The sequence below is a fragment of the Arvicola amphibius genome, chromosome 6, assembly GCF_903992535.2.
Source record: "Arvicola amphibius chromosome 6, mArvAmp1.2, whole genome shotgun sequence".
NCBI lineage: Eukaryota > Metazoa > Chordata > Mammalia > Rodentia > Cricetidae > Arvicola > Arvicola amphibius.
In genome coordinates this window covers 127,319,988-127,343,955 of record NC_052052.2, presented here as the reverse complement: position 1 = coordinate 127,343,955, position 23,968 = coordinate 127,319,988, and the positions used below count along the sequence as shown (strand labels likewise).

Genomic DNA, 23,968 nt, shown 5'->3' with positions numbered 1-23,968 from the left:
TACTATGATGCATGTATATCTCAGATATTCAACAAAAGAAGCTACAAATTTAGTGAATATATAGCACTATAAGAAATCAATAAGTACAATAAGTAACTGGTGTTATTTTAAGCACATATTTGACATCACTTATTTTATGCTATATTCATTACTATATGATGACAAAGGAAAAACACATGTTGAAAATAATCATAATGTTCTAGAGCAGGAAGCACATGAATTTTGAAAGTGTGTATTTATTCTGTGAGAAAATTGGAAAGTAGCCCAACCTAGACCAAGAAAATTCTATGTCTAGACTCATAAAAAGAAAATGGTACTCTAGCTTGTTAGATTCGATGATTGTGGACTAGTAGAAAAAGAAGGAACCCAGGAACATATGCAACTATCATCATACCAGTCTAAAATACAGTAACTGTACATAATTCAAACGTAAAGAAGCAAAGAGGCAGAGGATACGGGACACTCTGGGGGCATTCACGACTGTTAGCTTGTGAAAGAATAAATCCAAGAGACTTTGGAACACAAGACTAGAACAGAAACAGAAGAGGGCTGGATTGGTCAGGGGGCAAAGGGTAGGCTGGCAGAGGGAATGGGAAGAGAGAAGGATAAGGAAACTATGGTCGAGGTGTAAAATTAATGAATAAACTTTATTATTAAAGAATTCTACAAGAAGCCAGGCAGTGGTGGCGCACGCCTTTAATCCCAGCACTCGGGAGGCAGAGGCAGGCGGATCTCTGAGTTTGAGGCCAGCCTGGTCTACAAGAGCTAGTTCCAGGACAGGCTCTAGAAACTACAGGGAAACCCTGTCTCGAAAAAAACAAAAAAAGAATTCTACAAGATAGACAAAAAATTAAAAAATTCATAAAAAATAAATAGAGTTTTGTGTCAGGAAAAGAGCAAAGGTAAGACTACAAGAAAAAATGAAACAGACAGATTATGAAGGAAGGGATACTGTTAGAATAACAAACTTAAATCTACAACTGAACATTCTCAACATCAATAGCAGGCCTTTACCAGATGCAGAAGAGTCACAATAGCTTCTGTATCTCATCAGATCATAGTATCACAAATAAGAAATTAACATAAAAACTTCATAATCCAGGCGAGTACATGGAGGATGAATTATTTTCTGTTCATGTACTGAACCAACCAGAGAGGAAATTTTAAGAGGTCCTAGACTCAAAAATATCAAATCACAGCTTACCACAACATTTAGGGTATAATTGGAACAGAATAAAAAATAGTTGTTGATAATGGAAAGTTAAAAGTTCCCTATCTTGAGCAGGAAGAAAGGCAACTTATTGCTTCATCAGAGTTCTATGCATATATTCCTAGGGAATCAACATCTCAAAATGACTATGAATTTAAGACACAGATTATATGAAGAATATATCTAGTTCAAATAAAATGAACATAGAGCAAAGAATGGCGTGTTTGATATAGAGAAATGAAAACCTGCAGAACACACCTATGATCATGTAATGGAGAAGCAAATATATAGTGGGACACAATGAAGAGATCTTGAGCAACTGACATCTGCATCCTAAAGCAATTTTTAATTTTTAAAATTGACTGGACATTCCATTCATGGATTTGTTATATCTCTTTTGTATCTACTTCTTGCTCTGCTTCCTCCCAAATTGTCTTTAGACTGTGGAATCACACAGCAATTGTATTGTCTTGGCTATGCTTCCGCAGTGAACATTATTTCCTAAGGACAGTCCAGCTTCATGAAGCATTATAAAATTTACATTTCTTTTATAGTACATAGATTATTTAATTGAGAGTTTTACACTTTGCTTGAGTAACTTGAGCTTCATTACTTTCCTGTGAAGTAAGTCATGAATGTTTTTTGCATACTTAACATCTATTATTTCTGCTGAATTTGATTGGGGCAACTTAACTTTAATATGATAAATATTTTATTCAATGAACAAAAGACAAATAGTCTTTTTAGATTTAAGAATGAGAATGTTTTTATTTTTCAAAAAGCGGCTATTAAATGCGCACATGCATTCACAAGGTATAACATTAAAAGAAACTTCTTGGCAATGGACTGTTATAGACCATCTTCAAAGAAGACAGGGTAGATGAGCACTTAGCAGTCTTTCCCAGTTATTCGACACTTCAGTGTTCTCAGATGACCTACAGTGTGGAATATATCTGTGCGCAGGCAGTAGGAAAGGTTAAACATTGCCAAAAATTTATTCAGTTTGTCATTTGATTTCAAGGATGGAAGATAGTCCCAGACAGGATCTTTTTCCTTTATCTTTGCTGTAGGAAATGCCTAAAAATCAAAATGATAGTAAGTTTATTGTTGATTATATTAGTAATGTTTCTTTCTCCTTGCTTCTTACATGCTTAATCACCACAGAAATACATACAGAAATAATGCTTCCATCAAAGGTATGGATTTTCATTTATCTTGGCCAGGAGACCCCTAAGCAGATGGCCTTGTAAAAACTATGATTAAAACTCATGTATGTGCATTTGCCCTAACATGTAATTGATTGCAGATGAAGGAATTCCCCTTCAGAAACAAACAGAGGAAAGGTAGGAAGTTTGTTTTTGACTTTTGGACAGTGGATGGGGTGGTGATCAGTTTCTCACTCAGGAAAGTTTTGTGTGTTCTCTCTATTTCATAGATGCTGTTACATAGCCCTATTCTTTTATGCTTTTCAACTAAATCTACACTCCATGTAGTTTGTGTTTATAAACTTCACATGTGATGAAGATCAGATGGTGACTTAATATATAGAACACAGGGATGACTGTGGGAAGAGCTGAGCTCCTTCTCTTCCTCCTGGGAAAGGTGTCCCCTAACATATGTTATGTTATGGTGATCTCCAACCATAAAATTATTTTTGTTTCTAGGTCAAGCTGTGATTTTGCTACTGTTTGAATGAATCATAATATAACTCCACATTTTCCAATGGTCTTAAGTGACCCCTGTGAAGATGTCATTGGAAACCCAAAGGGTTCATGACCTACATGTTGAGAATCAATATCTTAGGGGAAGACTAAACAAAAGATGAGATACCTACGTTTCATTCTGGCAAAGTAGGCTATTGCAGAATATTTTTAAAAAATTATGCAACCTACCTCTTTTATGAATGAGAATAACTAACAGAAAATTGCTTACCTTGGTGAGTATCCACCGAAGGTCATCCAGGAGTTCTCTGTTGTTCTCTTCAAGAATCTTGGCTTTTGAAATTATACTTTCAGGGACATTTTTCATGGCACTCAGTTCAATCATGAGATGGTATAGAGGCCTGCTCCAGGCACCCAGATAATGAATCAATGATTTCAAATATTTTTTGGTCTAAGAAAACACAATAGAACCATTGACTTAAAATAATTTCAATACAGCAAGTGAGTTGCTTGTAAAGCTTATGGAAAGAAACTGAACTCAAACATGTTTTTACTATTTATGTATCTTGCATCTTGTATAGATGTTACAGAGTGTGGCAATATAAAATTTAAGCAATTAGTCTATTGTCTACAAAACAAAACAAATTATCACACTTATAAATAGGCACTTTTCAGAGGTTATGCCATCATGTTTGTTTTCCCTATGAAATTCGAACAGCTGACTTCCAATTGAGATCTTTATTGTTTGGTTATTTTGCTTATCAATTGGTAAACCAGGTCCTGCTGTGACTAAATAGAGGCCAATAAAATTTGACTCAGGAAAGATAGAGGCCACCAGCCAGAGAAAAGTGACTCAAATAATTTACACTCGGGGATTACTACACATCAATAAATCATTCACTCATTAATGCACTCATTTATGATTTCTAGGTGAATTTAAGACAACAGAACAAGGAAAGAGTGAACAGCATGGTACTTATTATGTGCTGTCTGCTTGCCTCTGAGATAGTGGGATATTTGTTGGTATGTACAGGTGAAGAAGTGTGTATATATGAAGAACATTGGGTTTAATAGCAGAATCAATGAGAATCACAACAGAAATTTGCCCCTCCAGTATTTAATGTTCTTATCTGATTTAAACTATTTCTGTATTGAGGTTTGCTAGTATCTCCCATGGTCATGAAAATGAGAGTAGACTAGAGCCTATTTATTACAATAGAAAGATGTAAAGGGCATTAAGAAAAGGAGCAGGCAACTGGTGATGGCAACACATGTGAGCATGATCTTATGTGGCTAAGATTGAGATCTGTGGTTTGATGAAGTGCACACTTGAATTCTTAATTTTCATACAAGTGTAAATACAATTTTTCAAAACCTTCCTTTCCTTTTTTTACATTTAATATCACCTTCTGTTAATTTTTGGCAAGTTTCAAATACAGAAATGCTAAGAGAATGCTTTTCGATATGCTTAGCAATACTGTGGCTTTTAAAAAGCATTTCCTTTATATCTCTGTCCTATTTTCCACATTGTTGTCATAAAATATTAAATTTAAATAATATTCAGATTTGCTATTGTAAGGAGATGAGGAGATGATCGTTATCATAAAATAAAACTGCTGTAATATGTGGACATTCTCATTATGAATTGGAACTTTGTTACATCCTAAGAAACATATAATTGTATTTACAGGACTATTCTGCTCATCTGCCTTTCAGTTAAGGCGTAGAGAATAACAGAGGGATGAGAGAGGTAAGAATGGTATTAGAACCAAGACAGATTTGAAAATAGAGTAGGTGTAGTGTTTAGCAATGTAGAATGTCACAATGAGGACCCCATCAGCAATATATAATAAAGATAGCTACATTATCGTCACACAAGTAAAAGTGAGTTTATAAACACAAGTAGCCAGTGTAGCTCAAAGTGTCCTAAAAAATAGTGAGCGAAATTTCAGTGGCAAGACATTGATAAAATGCCATCCTCTAAATGGACTATTTAAGAATCTGCTACACTGTTATTAGTTATTTGATTTTATTTATAATTTAATGGCAGTATAATGTAATTTTTAACATACTTTAACTCCATTGTTTTCTTCATGCATGATTACTGCATCTGTCATAATGGCTGAAGCAACTGTCGCACCAAAATCCCACTGTATCGCTTCTGATGTTTATTGAAAAACCCAAGATGAAGACTCACCTTGATATTTGTTGGTTCAGTTCTCCCATCTGGATGTATTGTGGCATTAGAGTGGCAGTGTAGTCTGGCCCTGAGAACAGCTGGATTCCTCTTCATCATTAGTTCAAGCTGCAGGTATAAACAAACTTCAATGAGAGTTCAGAAATTATAGAAATGACTTCATGACAAGAATAATTTATGCATTTTGATGTATGTGTAATTTTTAACAATAATTACTTCATAGAAACAAAAATTAAAGAATTAAGAAAGTGCCCATCACTTAATACTGTGTCTATTGGATCTGCAGCTTAATTTGACAGTTCGCTAACTTTTGAACCTTTTAACTCATCTTTTATTTGCCTGTCTTCCTACTCTTCCTAAAAGTTACTATTTGGAAGGAAAACATAAAAAGGAACAAATTTATCAAGAACTAAGTGTTTTAATTATTATCTTTCTCTAGTATTTCAGCAGCAAACCATAACACATATTTATTAATATTCCTATTTTCTGTCAGTAAATATTGAAATTTCATTACCCAGCCATCAGAATTTCAAACTTATTCAATTAACATTGAATACATATAGCTGTGTAGTAAAAATTTTATTATACTTTTAGAATAAAATTGTATTCATTGTAACAAAATTACACATGAAAGAGTATTTTGTAGGAAACTCTAAACAATGAAGAATCAAAATATACAAAACAATTAATGTTCATGTGTTTTATTATTCATTGCATTATCAATTATATATTAAGTTTACTTAAATATAAATTTATGATATCTTACTTTTTCTAATAATCAGCTAATTCAAGAAAGGTTAATAGACTATTATGAAGGCTAAGATGTAGAAAAACTGTCACTTCAGAACTGAACGTAAAAATTCAGTGTAAGGCTTTCTCATCTAACTTGAGATCATTGGCATGGTCTCCTTTGGGGAAGTAGCTGGAAAGAAGTAGGGTACTTACCAGAGATTTAAATGTACTGGAAGAGAATTCACTGTAGAACTGAGTCATGTTAAGGGAAAAAAATAATATCTAGTCAATAAAAAACCAGCATGAGTACATGTTTATTGCAAACAGACATATTCGCTTGATGTCCATCATACTGAAGGTTTGCCTATTTTCTCTTTGTGTTTTCTGACCTTGAAAAATGAATGACTTGTAGCAATCAGAAAGAAACAGAAGAAACCACTTCTAATTCTGCCATGATATTGAACAAAGACTAGCAATGAAAATCTTTAAACCACAATTCTAGTATTTAGGGGCTTACTGAAAAGCTCTCTTCTCTCTCTCTCTCTCTCTCTCTCTCTCTCTCTCTCTCTCTCTCTCTCTCTCTCTCTCTCCTTCTCTCTTTTTCTCTCTCCTCCTCCTCCTCCTCCTTCTTCTTCTTTCTCTCCCCTCCTTCCTTTCCTCTCACTCTCTACTTCTTCCTTCATCCCTTCTCTCTTTCTTGCCTTTTCACATGCATTAGGTTATCTCTGTTCCAAATACATATTTTACTGCAATGTCCATTTATACAGTGCTAAATGAGGATGAACAATACAAATTTGTGATCCTGAATGAAATATAAGAAAATGAGTATCTTACCCAAGCACATATTAAGAGTTTCTACCTTATATTTTTATTTTTTAAGAGAAATAAAATCAGAGGAAATATAAAAAATACCATTAGATTCTTTGAAATTTCATGAAACTATCTCTTTGACCCTGTCCGTGTTTCAGTAGTTGGTGCTTTCTTTACTAATACAAGTCCTTTAGAAACTTATTTTCTAATATTTGTGTCATGACAGTGTCTCAGTTCCTAGTGCAGTTCAGACATTAGCATGAAGGTTAAGGTACTTACAAACTCTTGATGCATTTCCTCAGCCACATCCCGGATGGTTTCTACTCGTTTGATGGCATTGTTAAAGGTTTCCACAAGCGGCTCCCAGCAGCCTCCCACTTCTGTGTGACACTCGGGAACTGATGCAGCTTTCTCCCATAGGAGTAGGCTCGACAACAGCAGCAGCAAGAGTGTCCCTGCTACATAGAAACAAGAGTCACTTAGGGATGATGCAGTAATATGAGTTTTTCAAACTTCAACCACTTCACAAGAGGTTTATCTGGGCAAAGATTTCTCTATTGCAAGACTTGATATTGAATATCTGGAATGACAGATAAAATCACCTGAATACTTTAGCAGTTAATTATATTTTCCTGTATAATAGTTTGAGAGATAGGTGGCTTTCCATTATTTTGTATTGTTTCCTGAAGTGATTCTGGATTTTACAAATGTCTGGAACTGAATTTCACTCTCAACTAGTATTTTTAAATCATTCCCTTTAGATGGTTTAGTGTCTTTGGAGTTTAAGCTCATTATGAGTTACCAAACACGTGAAGAATTTGTAATTTTTAATCTTCATGCCTTATATCAGCATTTTGGAAAATGACGAGACAAGGACCACACAGCTTCTCTGTTTGCTTTCTCTACATGCTATATCATAACACATGATGCCTGTTCATACAGAAGATGAAGAAATGCTGTCCTAAAAGTGATGTTATCTCGGAATTGCTAATTTATGGTAAAACTTCAACAGAATACTAATTCATCAAAAGCTTTAGATTATTTTTTTAAAGTTAATCTTCATCACAATTCTCTGAGTAAATAGATTACATTGTCATGATTGTAATGTGAATGTATTTATGAAGGAAAAGGCTTACATGACTTAATGATTTTCTTAATGGCTTATAATTGGCTAATGGTGAAAGCAGGACACCAACCATCAGGATTTTGTTCTTTTGATCAAAGAAAGATCACCCATTGGTTCACACCACGCATTTCTCTTGCAGAAAACATAGTCCCATTTTCTGAGACTTAGTTTTCTCAGAGCTAATTGCCAATCTTTGTAATGATAAATTTTGTCATTGGGACATTATAATAGAAGCTCTAGAAGATGATTTGCACTACTGTCTTTGCTCTCTGAAACACTCACATTTAAAAGTTTTGACAGTGATCAGGATTGACTTCAATCTAAAAATTTCCACTCATTAAGCAGTACAATACAAGGCCAAAACCTAAGGCTGAAGGAACATAAGCAGAGGAAGAAGAATCAATATAAAAGCTAGAGGTCAATAGAAAAGGACATTACGGAAAATGTCCTTTGCTGATGTAATATCAATGTTCTGCTCTGAATTCATAGACAACTGACTGACACTAAATGGATTCAACAGGATGTTTCTATCTTTATATCTATGCATAATTGCAAATATGATAATTAAAGAAAAATGGCCCTAAACTTTAGGAATCATAGGAAAAGGTTGTTGAAGAGTTAGAAGAATGAAATAATACAATATTCTACATCTAATTCTCAAAAATGTAAAGATATCTTCCTATTTTATTTCAAACGATATCCCCATTTTTCTACAAAATATCACCTACAAAATATGACACTCGGTCCACACTCTTTACTCTTCTTTTTATGATGTTATTTGACTTGTGCTAAACTGAAAAAGAATGCAAGTCACAATCTGCCATTTGTCCACTTCAGGTTTCTGAACTTAAAGATTCTTTAGATTTATTCCAACGTGAAAACTCTTATAACAATACACTGGATAAAAATTCTGCTTCTTCTGCCTTGAGATAAGACGAATTGGACATACTGACTTTACAATGTAGATAATTTCCAATTTTCCTAAATATAAAACATTTTCCTTTTGAGCGGTATTATTTTTTTCCTGGAAGATGCCCTATGCATTGGAAGTTGTTTAATGTTCCCCATATTTCTACTCATTGGATTCCAGTAACACTGCCCTTCTCTCACTTCAATAGAGATAACACAGCTTATCCCTGAACACTTGTAACATGTGTCAAGGTGAAAGATGTTGATAATACTGATCTAATTGTCACTTATTCCCTGTACAGTTGCTTTCAAGTCAAGTAATTTTAAAGGATCTTAGAAAGTCTATGCTGAGTCTTCTGGAAACCTATTAACAAACATCTCTTCATACCAGATAAAACACCAAAGATTTCAAAGAAAGATATCCAATAAAGCAAACTCATTGAAGAACTGAACTGAATATTTTACTTAGAGATACATAGGGGCAAGTTTACTTACAGACATGAAGTTGACTCAAGGGCCGTTCCATCTCCGAGAAGTTCCCAAAGAGGAGGAGTGCTGTCTCTGGAGAACTGGCTCACTGGAGTGATACATTCAGCTAGTTCCCTCCTCCTATATATACTAGTTGATAGCCCCAAGGGCATGCAAAGTCACTGGACAACAAGAAGTCACATGGAGAATCCTTCATTAGTGAACTACATCTGTCTATCTTCAGGGAATGCAAGCAGTTTTATTACCACATACTTATCTGAGTCTGGATTTTTTTTCACTTCTTTTCTACGTGTTGATTCTTGTCCAAATTGTTTTTGATATCTCTGAAGCCATCTCGGCTGCCTGATGACAGATGATCCTGTCAGATCAGGAGGAAACTGTTGTTCATAATTACGACCCCCTCCTTAGACAGTACATTCTTTATATCATCTCTTTTACAATGTTTATAGACAAAGAGGGAATCTTTATTTAATATTTGACCATCATGCCATAACATTAGTAAATTATCAGTAGTGTTATTGTGAATCTCTGCCAGAAATATCTGACTACTGTGAAGAGTGTTTCTCTTTGAACTAAACTGACATAGTAATCTACATGACTAAATTAGATGTTTAGAAGTCATTTTGAAAGACATCAAATATATTTAACAGACATCTTTAACTCCTCTTGAGAGTCTATGACTTCTCAAGTAAATGATTGTGCATTGGCTTAAAATACAAAATGTGGTTTATTTCCTTAGCGTTGGACTTAATCATATCAGGTTTGTTCATTGCCTCCAAAACCATATGTGCCACTATTTCCCTAATGAGTATAGTTTTGTATTTTTGCTGCTAGCATTAGTACTTGAGCCAAAGTATCACTGGACAATTCTTCAAAAGACAACTCCAGCCGGGCGGTGGTGGTGCACGCCTTTAATTCCAGCACTCGGGAGGCAGAGGCAGGCGGATCTCTGTGAGTTCGAGGCCAGCCTGGTCTACAAGAGCTAGTTCCAGGACAGGCTCTAAAAAAGCTGCAGAAAAACCCTGTCTCGAAAAACAAACAAAAAAAAAAAACAAAAACAAAAAACAAAAAACAAAAAACAAAAAAACAAAAAAAAAGACAACTCCATAGTAGCTTCCAGACTCTGACAGCCAATTGACACACAAGGATCTTCTACCATAGTGCCAACCAAATTTTGTCATATTCTTAAAACAGTGTGTTTGCTGCCTAAAAAGTTAGGCCAATCAGTTAGTTCTGGTGCATGTTCAAGAAGAGATATAGCTGTAAGAATGGTGTGAGGGAGCTTGGAAACCAGACTGTCCAATATCTTTTAGAACAGTAACTCTCCCTGATCTCAGGGATTTAATACAATAATCCAGTGGTTCTCAGGAATCCCTTTCTTTTTTATGCATGTACACTCCTATAGATTCCGTAACTGTTATCTTTAATATTCTTTCAGATTCTCTCTCAAATGAGTAAAGTGTATAGAGGTTGGATTTATGCAATGGAAGTTTTGCAGACTTTAATTTCCATAGACCTAAGGTTATCTGTTTCAAGAAAACATATATTCACTTCCTGATTCTGCATCTACATGGACACTAATCACTTCTTAACATTGGTGCTATACAGTATAAATCCTCAAGCATATATCAGTTGTTTCTTCCAAAGTACATGATTTTGTAGAGTGGCGTAGATGGCATCATTACTTCCTTTTCAATCCTACAGTCTCCATACAGCTCCATGAACTGTTTGGGATGCTCCACCTGGAACTCTGACATATGATTAGAAAGAGATGCTATCCGACTAATGGCCAAAGTGAAGCAACAAACATTCAGACCTGAAAAACATCTTGCCCCTCCAGATGTGTTCCACCTTTGGAGAGTCTCTTATTTGGCCCTAGGCCATGGAGCTCTCTGTATGCCAAGTGTTTTAGGGAAGGGTCCAGGTCTGCATGAGTAATCTCCTCCCTACAAACTCCCCTTTTCTCAACCATATAAGTTTGACATAAATTTCACAAGTTCCAGAGAACACTCACACCCCGCTTTGTAGCTTGTGTCCCTGTTGCACACTCACGTCCAGCGTTCCTATCTACATGAGAGAACTGCACACAGAGTACTCTCTGATGCGGAGCTAATTGCCTACTCCTAGGGCAAGCAGTATCATTTTTATGTTCACTAATCTATCTCCTCCTCCTAATAGTGCTGACTTTAGTCCACAATGATTTTAGAAAGCCATGGAGTCTAGTCTACTAGGCAAATTGAGAAAAAGCAATATGCCTTTCCTTTAAGAGTCCTTTGAGATGTCCTCAGGTCCTCTGTACTGCCCTCCCTTGCTCAAAGGCAATATTGGCCAACCTGCTGATTTTATCTGACAGGCTGTCCCTCCCTCTGAGAATTCTATGTGCTGCAGATGGGAGTTCAGTTTTCCCTTGTTTTCTACCCTATGGAGGACTGTTACTCAGTTTATAGCTTTTCGTTTGCTCATAACCAGCACATCTTTTATGTGTTCAGCATTTCCACTGCAAATCCTAGATTGGTCAGAGTGCAAATCTTCCCACAATTGACCTCCCCTGAGCCCTGTTCTCAACTTATTTCCTTTCCTGTATCAACTGTATTAGCACTTTTTAAATGATATTTAAATCATGTTCCAGTCACTTATATTCTACCCTTTCTACCGAAAGTGTAGTCTCATGCTCAGTCATGGTTGAAGAAGAGATATAATCAAACACTTAGGTCAAAATTTTGAAGACTAGACTGTCATCTCTTTTCACAAAGTGAATGTATTTTTCAGGGATGCATGACTTGAGATCTAAAATTGCCTGATAAAGTCAAGGGGATAATATTGCCATGCTCAAACACAAGTTTTCTACTTGAGTCTTACTCTGTCTAAGTGAAGATTCTTAACATCACAGCTACCTGACTACAATGTTCAGTAGAAAGTTTTATTCTCTTCTCATCTATTTTGTCTTCTAAAAGCCTCTTGGGTGTTTGGAGTCTGGTGACTTTCCCTTTATTTGGGAATTGTTTTTCTGCTACATTTTCCAATTCTAGATTTTGTGAAGTTTTCAATAGTCACTATCACAAACATCTATTCATGTTCTGCCCCCACCTCGTAATGCACTCATACAGACAAACACATATACATACATATACATATACATATACACACACACACACATATATAAATATATATATATATATATATATACACACACACACACAGATACTCAGAGAGAAGTATTATCTCAAAATGTAGTCCATGCTCACACTGCAAAGAAAAAATTACTCTAAACTAAGATTAAGCAAAGAAAATCTTACAGACAATAACAATAACTCCCATTTCCCCATTTTACAGGTCAACACAGTCTGCTACTAATGCCCCTCTATTCATGTGGGTTCTCTGGTCACTATACTTGGCACTTTCGCAGTTGTTGATGGGTACCCATCAATAAGGAAAGAAGTGGAAGACCCTACTTCAAGAACCTTAGATGCTTTTTAGGAAAGGTAAGACAACAAATACAGAAATAGTGCTCTGAGGTGGGTAGGTACACGGGCCATTTGTCCTTTAGAAAAATATAAACAGCGGCAGAGTAGAAGTCTCAGGGGAACAAGGGATGAGAATAACATATTTGTAAGCCATGAGTTGGAATGCATTCAGAAATACAAGTCCTCCTAATCCTGAGATGCCTAGAAGTGAACGAGAAATAAACTCTTTCCTCCTTAAGCAGCTTCTTCCAGAGAATTTTATCACATAAATGTGATAAGTAAGTCAGTGTTTGTTTTTCTGTGCGTCTGTATGTGTGTATTTGTGTCTATGTGTTTCCATGTGTGTATGACATAAACATGTGTATGTATATATGTTCAGGTATATATATTTATGTATTATGTGTGTACCTAGATGTGTGATTGTACATATATATGTACAATTATATACATATGTACATACATGCATACATACATACATACACATCAGAAGGCCTATACTGAATGACTTCCTCAATCACTCTGTCCTATTTTTAAGAGAGGCTATTTCACTGAACATAGGGTTCATTGCTTGGATACACTGATCAACTACAAGCCCCAGGAATCCCTTTATCTCCACCTTCCCAGAACAGGAGTAACAATCATAGGCAGTTTGGTCCTGATAGTCATATGGATTTTATATAATTGGTTTAGGTCCTAGAACACTGTGTACAATCTCTACAAAAAATATAGGTCTACTGATACAGGCCTTAAGTTTTGAAAACTAATGTGATAGAATAAAACACTAAAAAAAAACAGTTACAGAATATTTATTTGTTTTAATATAATTTTTTTTTACTTTATTTGCCATAGTAAAATTGACCAAGATAAGTAGTTCTTAGCCTTAGATTGCTGAACTATTTTTAAGTCTGTCAAGATAAATAAGCTTAGCAATGCAGTCCACACCAGAACTCACTGCAGACATTACTCAAATTAGGCTCTGTTGGGTCCTCTATTGGTACTATAATCCCTACCGGGACATGCTTGTAAAATATGTACTCTTCTTATCACTTATTCATTATCAATTTTTACTTCTGTACTAATTGCCTAATTAAAAATCTAAAGAAAGGAAATATAGAAAAGAAACAAAGTTTTAAATGTGTCAAAAAATTTGAGAACTGCATTAAGGTATTTTATATATTAAAATAGATTTTTAAAAAAGTAAATTTGTATTTTCCCTTAAAATATAAATGGGTTAATTGTACAATGAAACATTAATGTAGAAATGAGGAAAACCCAGGAGACCTCAACCTTACACAAAGGTCTATAGGCTACTATGGAATTTTGAGAGATGAGAAATAGCCTTCTCCATGTAAGAACACATGAAATGGTTTCCAACATCAAAGGAAACATACGTATAAGTGACATTATGCATATTGAACAGATTTTATTTATTTACCTAGGAATACGTATGTATGTACAATATATATATAACAACAATTGATGAAGGAAAAGAGACCACAAATTTGAAATAGAGCAACAAAGTATATGTAGGAGGATATGAAGAAAGGAAAGGGATGAGGAAATGATATAGTCATAATCTCAAGAAATATAAATAAATTAATAATAATTTAAAAAAATTTCAAATGTTTTGTTCCTTTGCAAATGTCCATTTCAGGGTTAGTGTATCCTGCCATATTTGGAGCACCATTAATGGAAATATGGGAGTTTATAAATTGCTCCTAATGTTTTTCCTTTTCTATCTCTACTAGCTAAATCAATTATGATTGTGACAGATTGTTTTTCATACAGAAGAACTATTTTGCTGCTTGTAAAGTATTTTTGAAAATTGCTATAAAGATAAATTCTGCCACTGAGCTTTTCTTTCCATAATATTAGAATGTATACAGTCAACAAGTATTAAATATGAGTACTCTTTAAGTGATAGATAAGTGTAATTATTTGATATTCATTCATCATTTGATACTAACATATAAAGGGATGATCCAATCAGTGGTGACTTCTCAAAATATTGGGTTAGCAACTTTCCATTGCTGTGACAAAATACCCAAGAAAATCATCTTAAATGGAGAAAAAGTTAATTTTGTTTTATAGTTTCCAAGGGTTTAGTCAATAGTCACTTCGTCCTGTGACAACACAGGATATTATGATGAGATCAGTGGGTAGATGTAACCAATTTGAATATCTGTGGTCAGGAATAAGAGAGAGGGGGAAGAAGAGAGGAGGATTTCAATATCTTTTTCAAAGTATATAATCATTGATACAACTTCTTTCTACCAGGTTCTATTTCCTAAATTTTTACCACCTTGCTGTAGTGCCACAGTTTTAATACAGGGACTTTTGGAAATTCCTGCAGATACAAAGTGTTGCACAATGTATTGTAAAGTTGGACACAAATTAAAGAGAATAGATAGTTCTTGTGTGCTATTCAAATCCAATGAGGAATAAGGAAGATAGTGACTTCTGTCACTTATTGCTTAACAATGATAAGTCTTTTCATCCTGTACAGTACATACGTAAAAGTACCATTTGATTAAGTTCAGCTTAATGATGTTTTATGTTATAATATTTTGGTAAATTTGGCTCATATTGGAAAATAAAGTTCATGAGCAACTGGCCATAAGGGTAACTGACCTCATCTTAAACTCATGGATTTCCCCCTCATTTGCTTTTGTACCTATTCTTATTCTCTGAAGATCTTTTGTCATTCCCATGTGCCATCTTCCACTGTTGAGCCATGGGCTGCTGATGGCTGCCTTGATTTCTTCTGCATTGGAGAGTCCTTGATGAGTTTCTTTTATATAGTCAGCATTGAATATAAATGCTAGCTTACCTGCCTTCTTCTACCACTTCTGCATTCCAAAATTCCCTCTAGCCCATGATCACATATATTCTAGGTATATCATCAAATTCCAGCTATCTTCCTTTCTAGTACCTTGTATTGTTGTCATACAACGCAAAACTGATAGCTATCACTGTCAATGGTGGAAAGGTTTTTAGCGTCAGGGGTTCACATTTCTTACTCTATAGGAATATCTACAAAAAACTTAAACATTGATTGCTTACTAATGTATTATAATAAAATTCACCTCCTCTTTATAAAAGTCAGAGTATGCATGTGTTATAGGAATACTGAAAATGAATTGATGAATACATTTTCTTCCTTTATTTGATAAATCAGCATTTCATTAATCCATCAGAACTCTGAGGCCTTGAAAGATGTAATTTCTTTGCTAATAGTTTTTGTTCATATTTTCTTTATTTAGCAGTATCCACTACTCTGACATTAGTGAAGTAATTAGTGAAGTGCCTAACACTTTATCCAAGTTCAGCTAAAACTACCAGCCGCCATTTCTTTTTTATTCTTTTATTTATTTATTTATTTATTTATTTATTTATTTATTTATTTATTATTATTTTTTTTATTTTTTGGTATTTGTAGCGCCCATGACATGACATTTTAAAGCTTCAGTTTGTGGACTGTGTTTCTTTCTGTTTTGGTATCATGGCTCCTATTCCTACAATAAAACGATTACTTTTTAATTTAACTCCAATGTTACTTTATGTTGAATTCCGTAGAAGCAACTACAAATGCTCTCATTAGAGACAGTTGACTGCTATATTCTTCTGAAACATTATTTTTCATTCTTCTTTGCTGATTCTGTGTAAAACATATGGCTATAATAACTTCTTTCTTTTTTTAAATAAAAAAAAAGTCTTTCTGAAAAATTTGGTATGTCACTTTTGAAGAGAGGCCTTTCTCCATCATACGCAAGTGATTAAATGTTAGCAAAAATCCATGCTTTAAATAATACAGTGAAATTTACATACTTTAGAATTGTTAGTCATTGCTGAATTTTCTCCCTGTTTAGTTATCATCATACATGCATAAACTGACTGGTGAGAAGCCAAAACTAACATATATAAAGCATCCTTTGATCTTATGATACACACCCATCTTTTGAAGAAAAGTTTGAATCATGTCAGAGCAATAATAGTTTTGAATATATTCAAGAGAAAGTAGAGGAACTGAGACATTCTGAAGCATGGTGTTTGGATGCGTTCTAAAAGGCAGAGATCAATACAATCAGGGAGAAGTCAGGTTCAGGTGCAAGTGAGCCTGACTATGAGGAATCCAATAGGTTTCACCTGAACTGTTATCTTTTAACCATTAGGAATTTTTATTACATAGCAAGAATTTTTCTTGAATTTTGTCATGGAGTGTTATCTAGTTTTGTTCTCTCTAAAGCTCTAACAACCCAATGGATGAAGGAAGAAGAAGAGGTTCTTTTTTTTTTTCGAGGCAGGATTTTTCTGTATAATAGTCCTGGCTGTCCTAAAACTCACTTTGTTGACCAGTCTGGCCACAAACTCACTGACATCCACCTATCTCTAACTCCCAAGTTCTGGAATTAAAGGCGTGTGCCACCACTAGTTGGTGGAAGGTGTACTTCTGATGCAAGGAAACTTTCTAGAAAACACATATGTCAAGAAAAAGGCAAATGGAAGGAGAAGATGATATAAAAAGTTTTATATGAGGGTCTAAAACTTAAAGTAGTTTTAGGTGATCATGAAGTTTAGTATCCTAACCCTGTAGTATCATTGTTAGCAACAAAGTATACTAACATTACCATAGGATAAAAGCATAACATGTTTTTTTTTTTTTTTTTTTTTTTTTTTTTTTTTTTTTGGCTTTTTGAAACAGGGTTTCCCTGTAGTTTCTAGAGCCTGTCCTGGAACTAGCTCTTGTAGACCAGGCTGGCCTCGAACTCAGAGATTCACCTGCCTCTGCCTCCCGAGTGCTGGGATTAAAGGCGTGTGCCACCACCGCCCGGCCCATAACATGCTTTTTAAATATATGCTTTAATTGAGTCTTGCTTTTCCTTGCTCCTTCCCCCAACATTCTATTTTCTCCATTTCATACACTGTTTCCATTTTCTGTTCATTAGAATTCTGTTTGCATGGTCTCCTGCTGTCTGGAAATCCTTGCAAATCTCTGATACTTTGAAATAGTACCTGGTAACCCACCTTCCTCTAGGGGCATCTGACAGTGTGATGAGTCCTTATCTTAGGTGGCTTAGTCACATTTGACAAGCTAAGCTCCCATCAACTAATCATAACTGTGCAGACTGAATAAGTCAAATATCAGATGTTCTGACTAATTGTATTGAATGACTATTAGGATTAGTGAGCTATTCAGGAATGTCTGAGTGAATGACTCTAAGGAGATTGTTCCCAGACAAAAGTACATGTGGGATTCGAAAGAAAGGAAGAATGGCATATCATTCTGATGTGGGAGAGTCTTCTGTTTGAGTTGATTTCATTGGCTAATAAAGAAACTGCCTGGCCCATTTGATAGACCGCCCCTTAGGTGGGTGGAGTAGACAGAACAGGAAGAGGAAGTGAGGTAGAAGGATCAGTAAGATGCCACGCCTCTCCTAAGTTAGGCAGACTGCCATGCCTCTGCTCAGAGAGATGCCAGATGCAATGAAGCTCCAGCCCAAGATGGACGTATGCTAGAAACTAAACGGTAAGGCACCACTTCATGGTGCTACACAGATTATTAGATATGGGTTAATCAAGATGTGAGTAAGAGGCTGAAAATAATGGGCCAGGCAGTATTTAAAAGAATACAATTTGTGTGATGATATTTCGCGTGTAAAGGTAGCCGTGCAGGAGCCAGGGCAGCAGGAACGCAGCCCATCAGCTCCACACTACAGAATGGCGCCCACGTGGATAACCGAATCTGCAGAAAGCTTGAGAAAGCTTGGGAAAGAATAGAGTAAAGCATGTTTTCTTGGTAACAGCAATTTCTCGGGTCTGAGCAAGCGCTCTCATCTAAGAGAGGCTTCCTGACTCAGTCAGCTTCAGCTGCAAAACACTGCAGCTAAAAGAGGTCCTGCTACGAAACACTTAAATGCTGTTGATGAAAATTAACTGCATGCTTTTCGGTTTTCAGCCGTAGCAGGAAAAAAGCTGTGTCGTTTTAAAATGCCAGCTTTCTGGGTCATCCTACCAGGGCAAACTCTGACTCTTTCAAGCAAGCGGTACTGACTATGGAGCTTTTGAGTGTTGTTTAACACTGTTGCAGCTTGCTTGCTGGCAGGGACCTTGAACCGCCACAGAGTTGTGGTACCTCTGCCATGAGGCTGGAAAGCTAGGGAATGGGCTGGATCTAGCCGCTAAAGTCACGGCTTTAGTCCTACTGATATTGTTTGGTAAAGTAAAGACTCATGTAGTCAGAAAGAGAGATATACAGTAAAAGAAAAATTCAAAGTCTAAGAAAATGTCTAAGTGGTTTACACTGTGTTAAAAATATATGCAGGCTAAAGGTTAAAGTTCTTAAAAGTAACAAAAAAAAAGAAAAAGAAAAAGAAAAAAAAGGAAGTAGTTTGTTTTGGTGGTACACACCTTTAATCCCAACACTTGGGAGGCAGAGGTAGATTGACCTCTGTGACTTCAAGGTGTGGCAGCACACACCTTTAATCCCAATGCCTGGGAGGCAGGGACAGACAGATCTCCGTGAGTTCAAAGTGTTGTAGCACACACCTTTAATCCCAGGCTGAGACAGTGGATATCTGTGAGTTCAAGGACAGCCTGGTCTAAAGAGTTATTCCAGGACAAAGATATATAGAGAACCTGTCTCAAAAAATAAAAGTAAAAATAAACGAAATAGAGGTTAAAGTAAAGCCACATAAAGATGGAAAATACACAGAGAATCTTGATACTCTATGCTATTATGCTCTCTTTGAATTGTTTAAATGCTGAGGAAGGAGCAACAGCTGCTAAAAGATATTTGTTTACAAATGCTGCTAAACTATTCCAGAATAGATATTTTGAAAATACCTTGACTTTAAAATTTGGATCTAAGGACATGATGCTTTGGAAAGGAGTTTCTTTTGTTTTTACAGAAAATGAGACCCTGTGGATTGCTTATATCCCAATATGGTATGATAGACCACGCCCTCCTGAAGGTTGTTGTGAACATCCTCAAAAAATTACTTTACGCAACTGATGACTGAGATGAACATGGTACACAGCTTACACCATAAAAGATCGGATTAACAGCGTCCCCATTCAGCAGGAAGCAGTTTGGAGAGAAATAACTGCGCCCATATTCCCAAATATTGTTTATAAGTGTTCTTTTACATTTAAAGGGGGATATAATATGGAGATGAGTAATTTTGCATTGATATGGATTTGGCTTTAGTGATTTAAATTTAAGGTCAATTTTGTTATATGTATATGTATTTCTGATACTGATTAATGTATTGTGATTGTGTAGTTCATTTAAAAATGTAATGTATATAGGTTGTTAATGGATAGTTATCAATATTAGTAAAACTTGTAGTTATGTTAGTGATATTTTCTAGCTATATAGAGATATATTTAAGTTACATAGGCATTCTTCATATCTTTCAAAGACTACAGAATATCGCATTTTAGATGTTTTAATAACTTAAGGCTTTTCATGACAATGAGACACGTCAGCTCCTGGCAGCACCAATCTACTTAAAGAGGAAGATGGGCATCGAAGAGGATACTTATGGAGTTTGATAGCCATTTGGGCAAGAAACTGCTCTTGCCTGGACTATTGCATAAACTGAACACAGAGAACCCTCAGAGAGAGGACTGCTGAACTTGCCTATAGGTGAGATGTTCCTTCTGGGTTCCTGATTCATGAAAGAGTCTGCGAGACATTCTGCAGGACACAGCAGATAGTGACTGAACTGTCTTTGAAATTTCCTGCTTTATGGAAATGTCTGCTGGAAACTATGGGCCTGAAGGCCGAAGATGGATGCCCCAACGGTACAGAGGAATTTTGGGTGACTGTCCAGGCAGCGAGATGTCTCTGTCATTTCTAGAGTTTTGTAAGTTGCTTACTTCTTCTTTACTTAGGTAATATTATATCCTTCTGGAGTCTTTGATGGAGTTGAAGAATGGATAGATAGTTAAAGTTTTCCTTTGTTATGATAAAGATAAAATGGATATAAGTATTGTAACTAATTCTTACTTGATAACTATTTTGTTATATGTAATTTTACTATGTTAAAGTTAAAGCCTTTCTTTTATTGTTTAAACAGAAAAAGGGGAAATGATGTGGGAGAGTCTTCTGTTTGAGTTGATTTCATTGGCTAATAAAGAAACTGCCTGGCCCATTTGATAGACCGCCCCTTAGGTGGGTGGAGTAGACAGAACAGGAAGAGGAAGTGAGGTAGAAGGATCAGTAAGATGCCACGCCTCTCCTAAGTTAGGCAGACTGCCATGCCTCTGCTCAGAGAGATGCCAGATGCAATGAAGCTCCAGCCCAAGATGGACGTATGCTAGAAACTAAACGGTAAGGCACCACTTCATGGTGCTACACAGATTATTAGATATGGTTAATCAAGATGTGAGTAAGAGGCTGAAAATAATGGGCCAGGCAGTATTTAAAAGAATACAATTTGTGTGATGATATTTCGCGTGTAAAGGTAGCCGTGCAGGAGCCAGGGCAGCAGGAACGCAGCCCATCAGCTCCACACTACATCATTCCTCAGGTGATGAGTGCTAGTGAATTTGAGTTGCTATGCTAGTTTATGTCCAGATGAACAGGAGCTCCTAGAGGCCCCAATGAAGAGATAGCAATGATTCAATGCTATTGTTACTTCACTGCTCAAGTAATCCCGATGAAGATAACGCCCATGGCCATTCATCATAAAGATCACTTGGACCATTCTCGAAGACTATGGATGTAACTTGAGCCAACATTACACAAAGGATGGAAAGGACAATGCAAAACTCAGAACTATGTAGTGGGTAGGAAAGTTCAGCAAGGTTATTAATGTACTGCATCTTGTTGTATCCTCTCAATATGTGTCCTTGGAAAGCACCAAAGTGACTCACTGGAAAGTCAGTTGCCACCTAGAGGAAACTAAATTGTGATCTTATGACCCAAGTTTCAACAGACTTCCAACACTGAAAATAACTGAGGCTCAAGGATTCAAACATAAATACCGGTGGAGACAGTTTACACTCAAACAAAAACAGAGAGTGAGAAAATCTTAACTGACAAAAGGTTAAGTTTTGCCAATAACTTCAATTAGGAAATGACTGAATCAATAGAAAAAATATAATGGAATTCCAGAATAACTGAAAATTTCTCAGTTTTGCTTATTTTACTCATTTAAAGATGATATCTGTTTTACCTCTTACCACTGGAAATCTTTGGAAAGTGACTGTTCCATGAAAGATTTTTCACTATCTGTAATGGGAAATGTGTATAAGAGCAACCTGACACAGTTCTCCACTCCCAGGAGAGTTATAGAATGGCATCTTTCCTCTTCTTGTCATTTTATTAATTTCAAAATAAACTTATATTTTATTAAATGAAGAATTGCAAGGTAGAGAGTATGAATTTAAGGACTTTTCACAGTCTCTTATGTATGTGAAGGAGCTGGGGGCTTGGGGAGAGTGGGAATGAGTTCCTACCAGTAAAACCTGGAATACTGACTTTGTGCAGCCAAACATCCGTGTGCTGCTGGTGTTTGGAAATTTGAGTTCCTCAAAGACTGTCTGGTTTCCTCTCTCAAGCTGGATCCAATGTCCCAAATAATGTTTAAGGATCTTGAAAATTACTAGGATTATTACCTGATATGATTTTAGAGAAAAATACTGTTGTGAAATAAAATGTGTTTTGCTTTTCTATGATTTTCTAAGTCATCAATGTAAATTTTTAAGGCTTGACCTGAATGAAAGTAGGAAAAGTCAGTCACATCATTTGTCAATCAAGCATTTATTTGTTCTATTAGAAAAAAGTCCATGCTTTTGATATGTGTAGTACTAAATGAATGGATGGTATTAATAATTGTGACCTTACACATGTACATATAGAAAGCACTGTTTTGATTTTATGGAGACATGTTACACTCAAGCCCACACTCAAAAATTATTGAAAATGGATCACTAAAGAACATTAGCCCTCTAAGTTGTAGCAAACGTTACCATGAACATCCACACACCTCAAGAGTCTGAGATAAGTGTTAACTTTATGTGTTAACTCATAGGCAGTAGGTCAATTTATAAAGAGGAAAAAAGCATGGTTTTCGTCTGCCAATTGTAAGGATGCAAGCTCTGACCAGACAGGGTAGTCTTCGTTTCCTTCAAGTCCAGGATGAACCTAATGACAAAATTCATAATCTTACTATTACTGTTTTTATTTGGTTGTCATTTTCCCTGAGAAGTATTGGATTATACTTAAGATAATGTTATTAATGTAAATCCTCAGCCAGAAGCATGACTTTTCATGTGTCTAAGCCTGAGTACCATATATCCTTCTAGTCATATAAAACTAGTGGTAATACTCAAGCATATACTTTCGTAGATGAAAATTATTCTAGATAAAGCATATTATTTTGTGAAAAGTTACAAAGAGGACAAAAGAAACAGACATATTTGTCCAAGGCACAATGGAAGGGCTATTTGTATCTGTTTTCTCAAATAAGATGCACAGAGCCCAGGGATGCTAGTAATAAGATTGTTGAGAATAGCTCACTTTGCCAAGAAAGGTACAGCCCCAGTGACTGTGAGGAAGGGCTTTATCAATTAGTGGCAAGGTTAGCAGGTAAGACTTTGTGCATAAAATTTGATTTTGCAAAGAGAAATGTTTCAAATGCTATCATTCTCCACAGATAGCGTATCATTCGAGAAGGAAAGGAGGAGAGGAAGAAGCCTGCTCACCATGCTGAACATCCTCATGGTTCTCCTCAAAGTCTTTGCTATTTACCTCAGTGTCTTCAGCTCCTAGTGATAGATCATCAGAAACTTTTGGCATAGCATTGAGTTCCTTCAGTCAGTGGTACAGAGGGTTGTTCTAGGCATGCTATATACTGAGATGCAGAGGGTTGTTCCAGGCATGCAATATACCGAGATGCAGAAGGTCTTTTCAGGCATGCTGTATACTGGGAACCATTCTCAGAAAGTCTTCAAGCCTTGCAACAGTAAGTAAGCAATCACACGGACACCAATGAAACTGATTAGGTATTACATTTTATTTTTAATCAGAGACGCATAACTAAAATATATATTTGTCATTTTTATGGGGACATGGAACATATTTTGTAGATAAAATGATGGAGAACTGTGAATTTCAACAAATTCACCTCTATTTTACTAAATAACACATTATCTTAAATAGTAACTACTTTTTTTTCTAATGAAAATCATGTTGCTCTTATTGTGTTTTCTTTCTGAAATCATACCATTTGAACCCCTTTTAGATCTTGCCTATAGCATCATGTTGCTTGTCCACAAGACCCCAAAGCTTTCTTGGGATATGGTAGGTGCCCAAATGACCTGACTAAGAAAGATGACTGTTACCAATGTGACATGTGGCCC

At 35.8% G+C, this 23,968-nt stretch overlaps 1 protein-coding gene across 1 annotated transcript; it reads right to left on the bottom strand.

The window, feature by feature from the left end:
* Window positions 1-2,098: 2,098 nt before the first annotated feature.
* On the bottom strand, window positions 2,099-23,405 carry LOC119817111 (prolactin-8A9-like). The gene is made up of 6 exons (XM_042055327.1): window positions 23,312-23,405; window positions 6,890-7,068; window positions 6,014-6,052; window positions 5,069-5,176; window positions 3,143-3,322; window positions 2,099-2,287 (listed from the first exon to the last, which is right to left on the bottom strand). Exons 1-6 carry the CDS (start codon window positions 23,403-23,405, stop codon window positions 2,099-2,101), a joined length of 789 nt encoding a protein of 262 aa, XP_041911261.1.
* Between the last annotated feature and the right edge of the window lie 563 nt (window positions 23,406-23,968).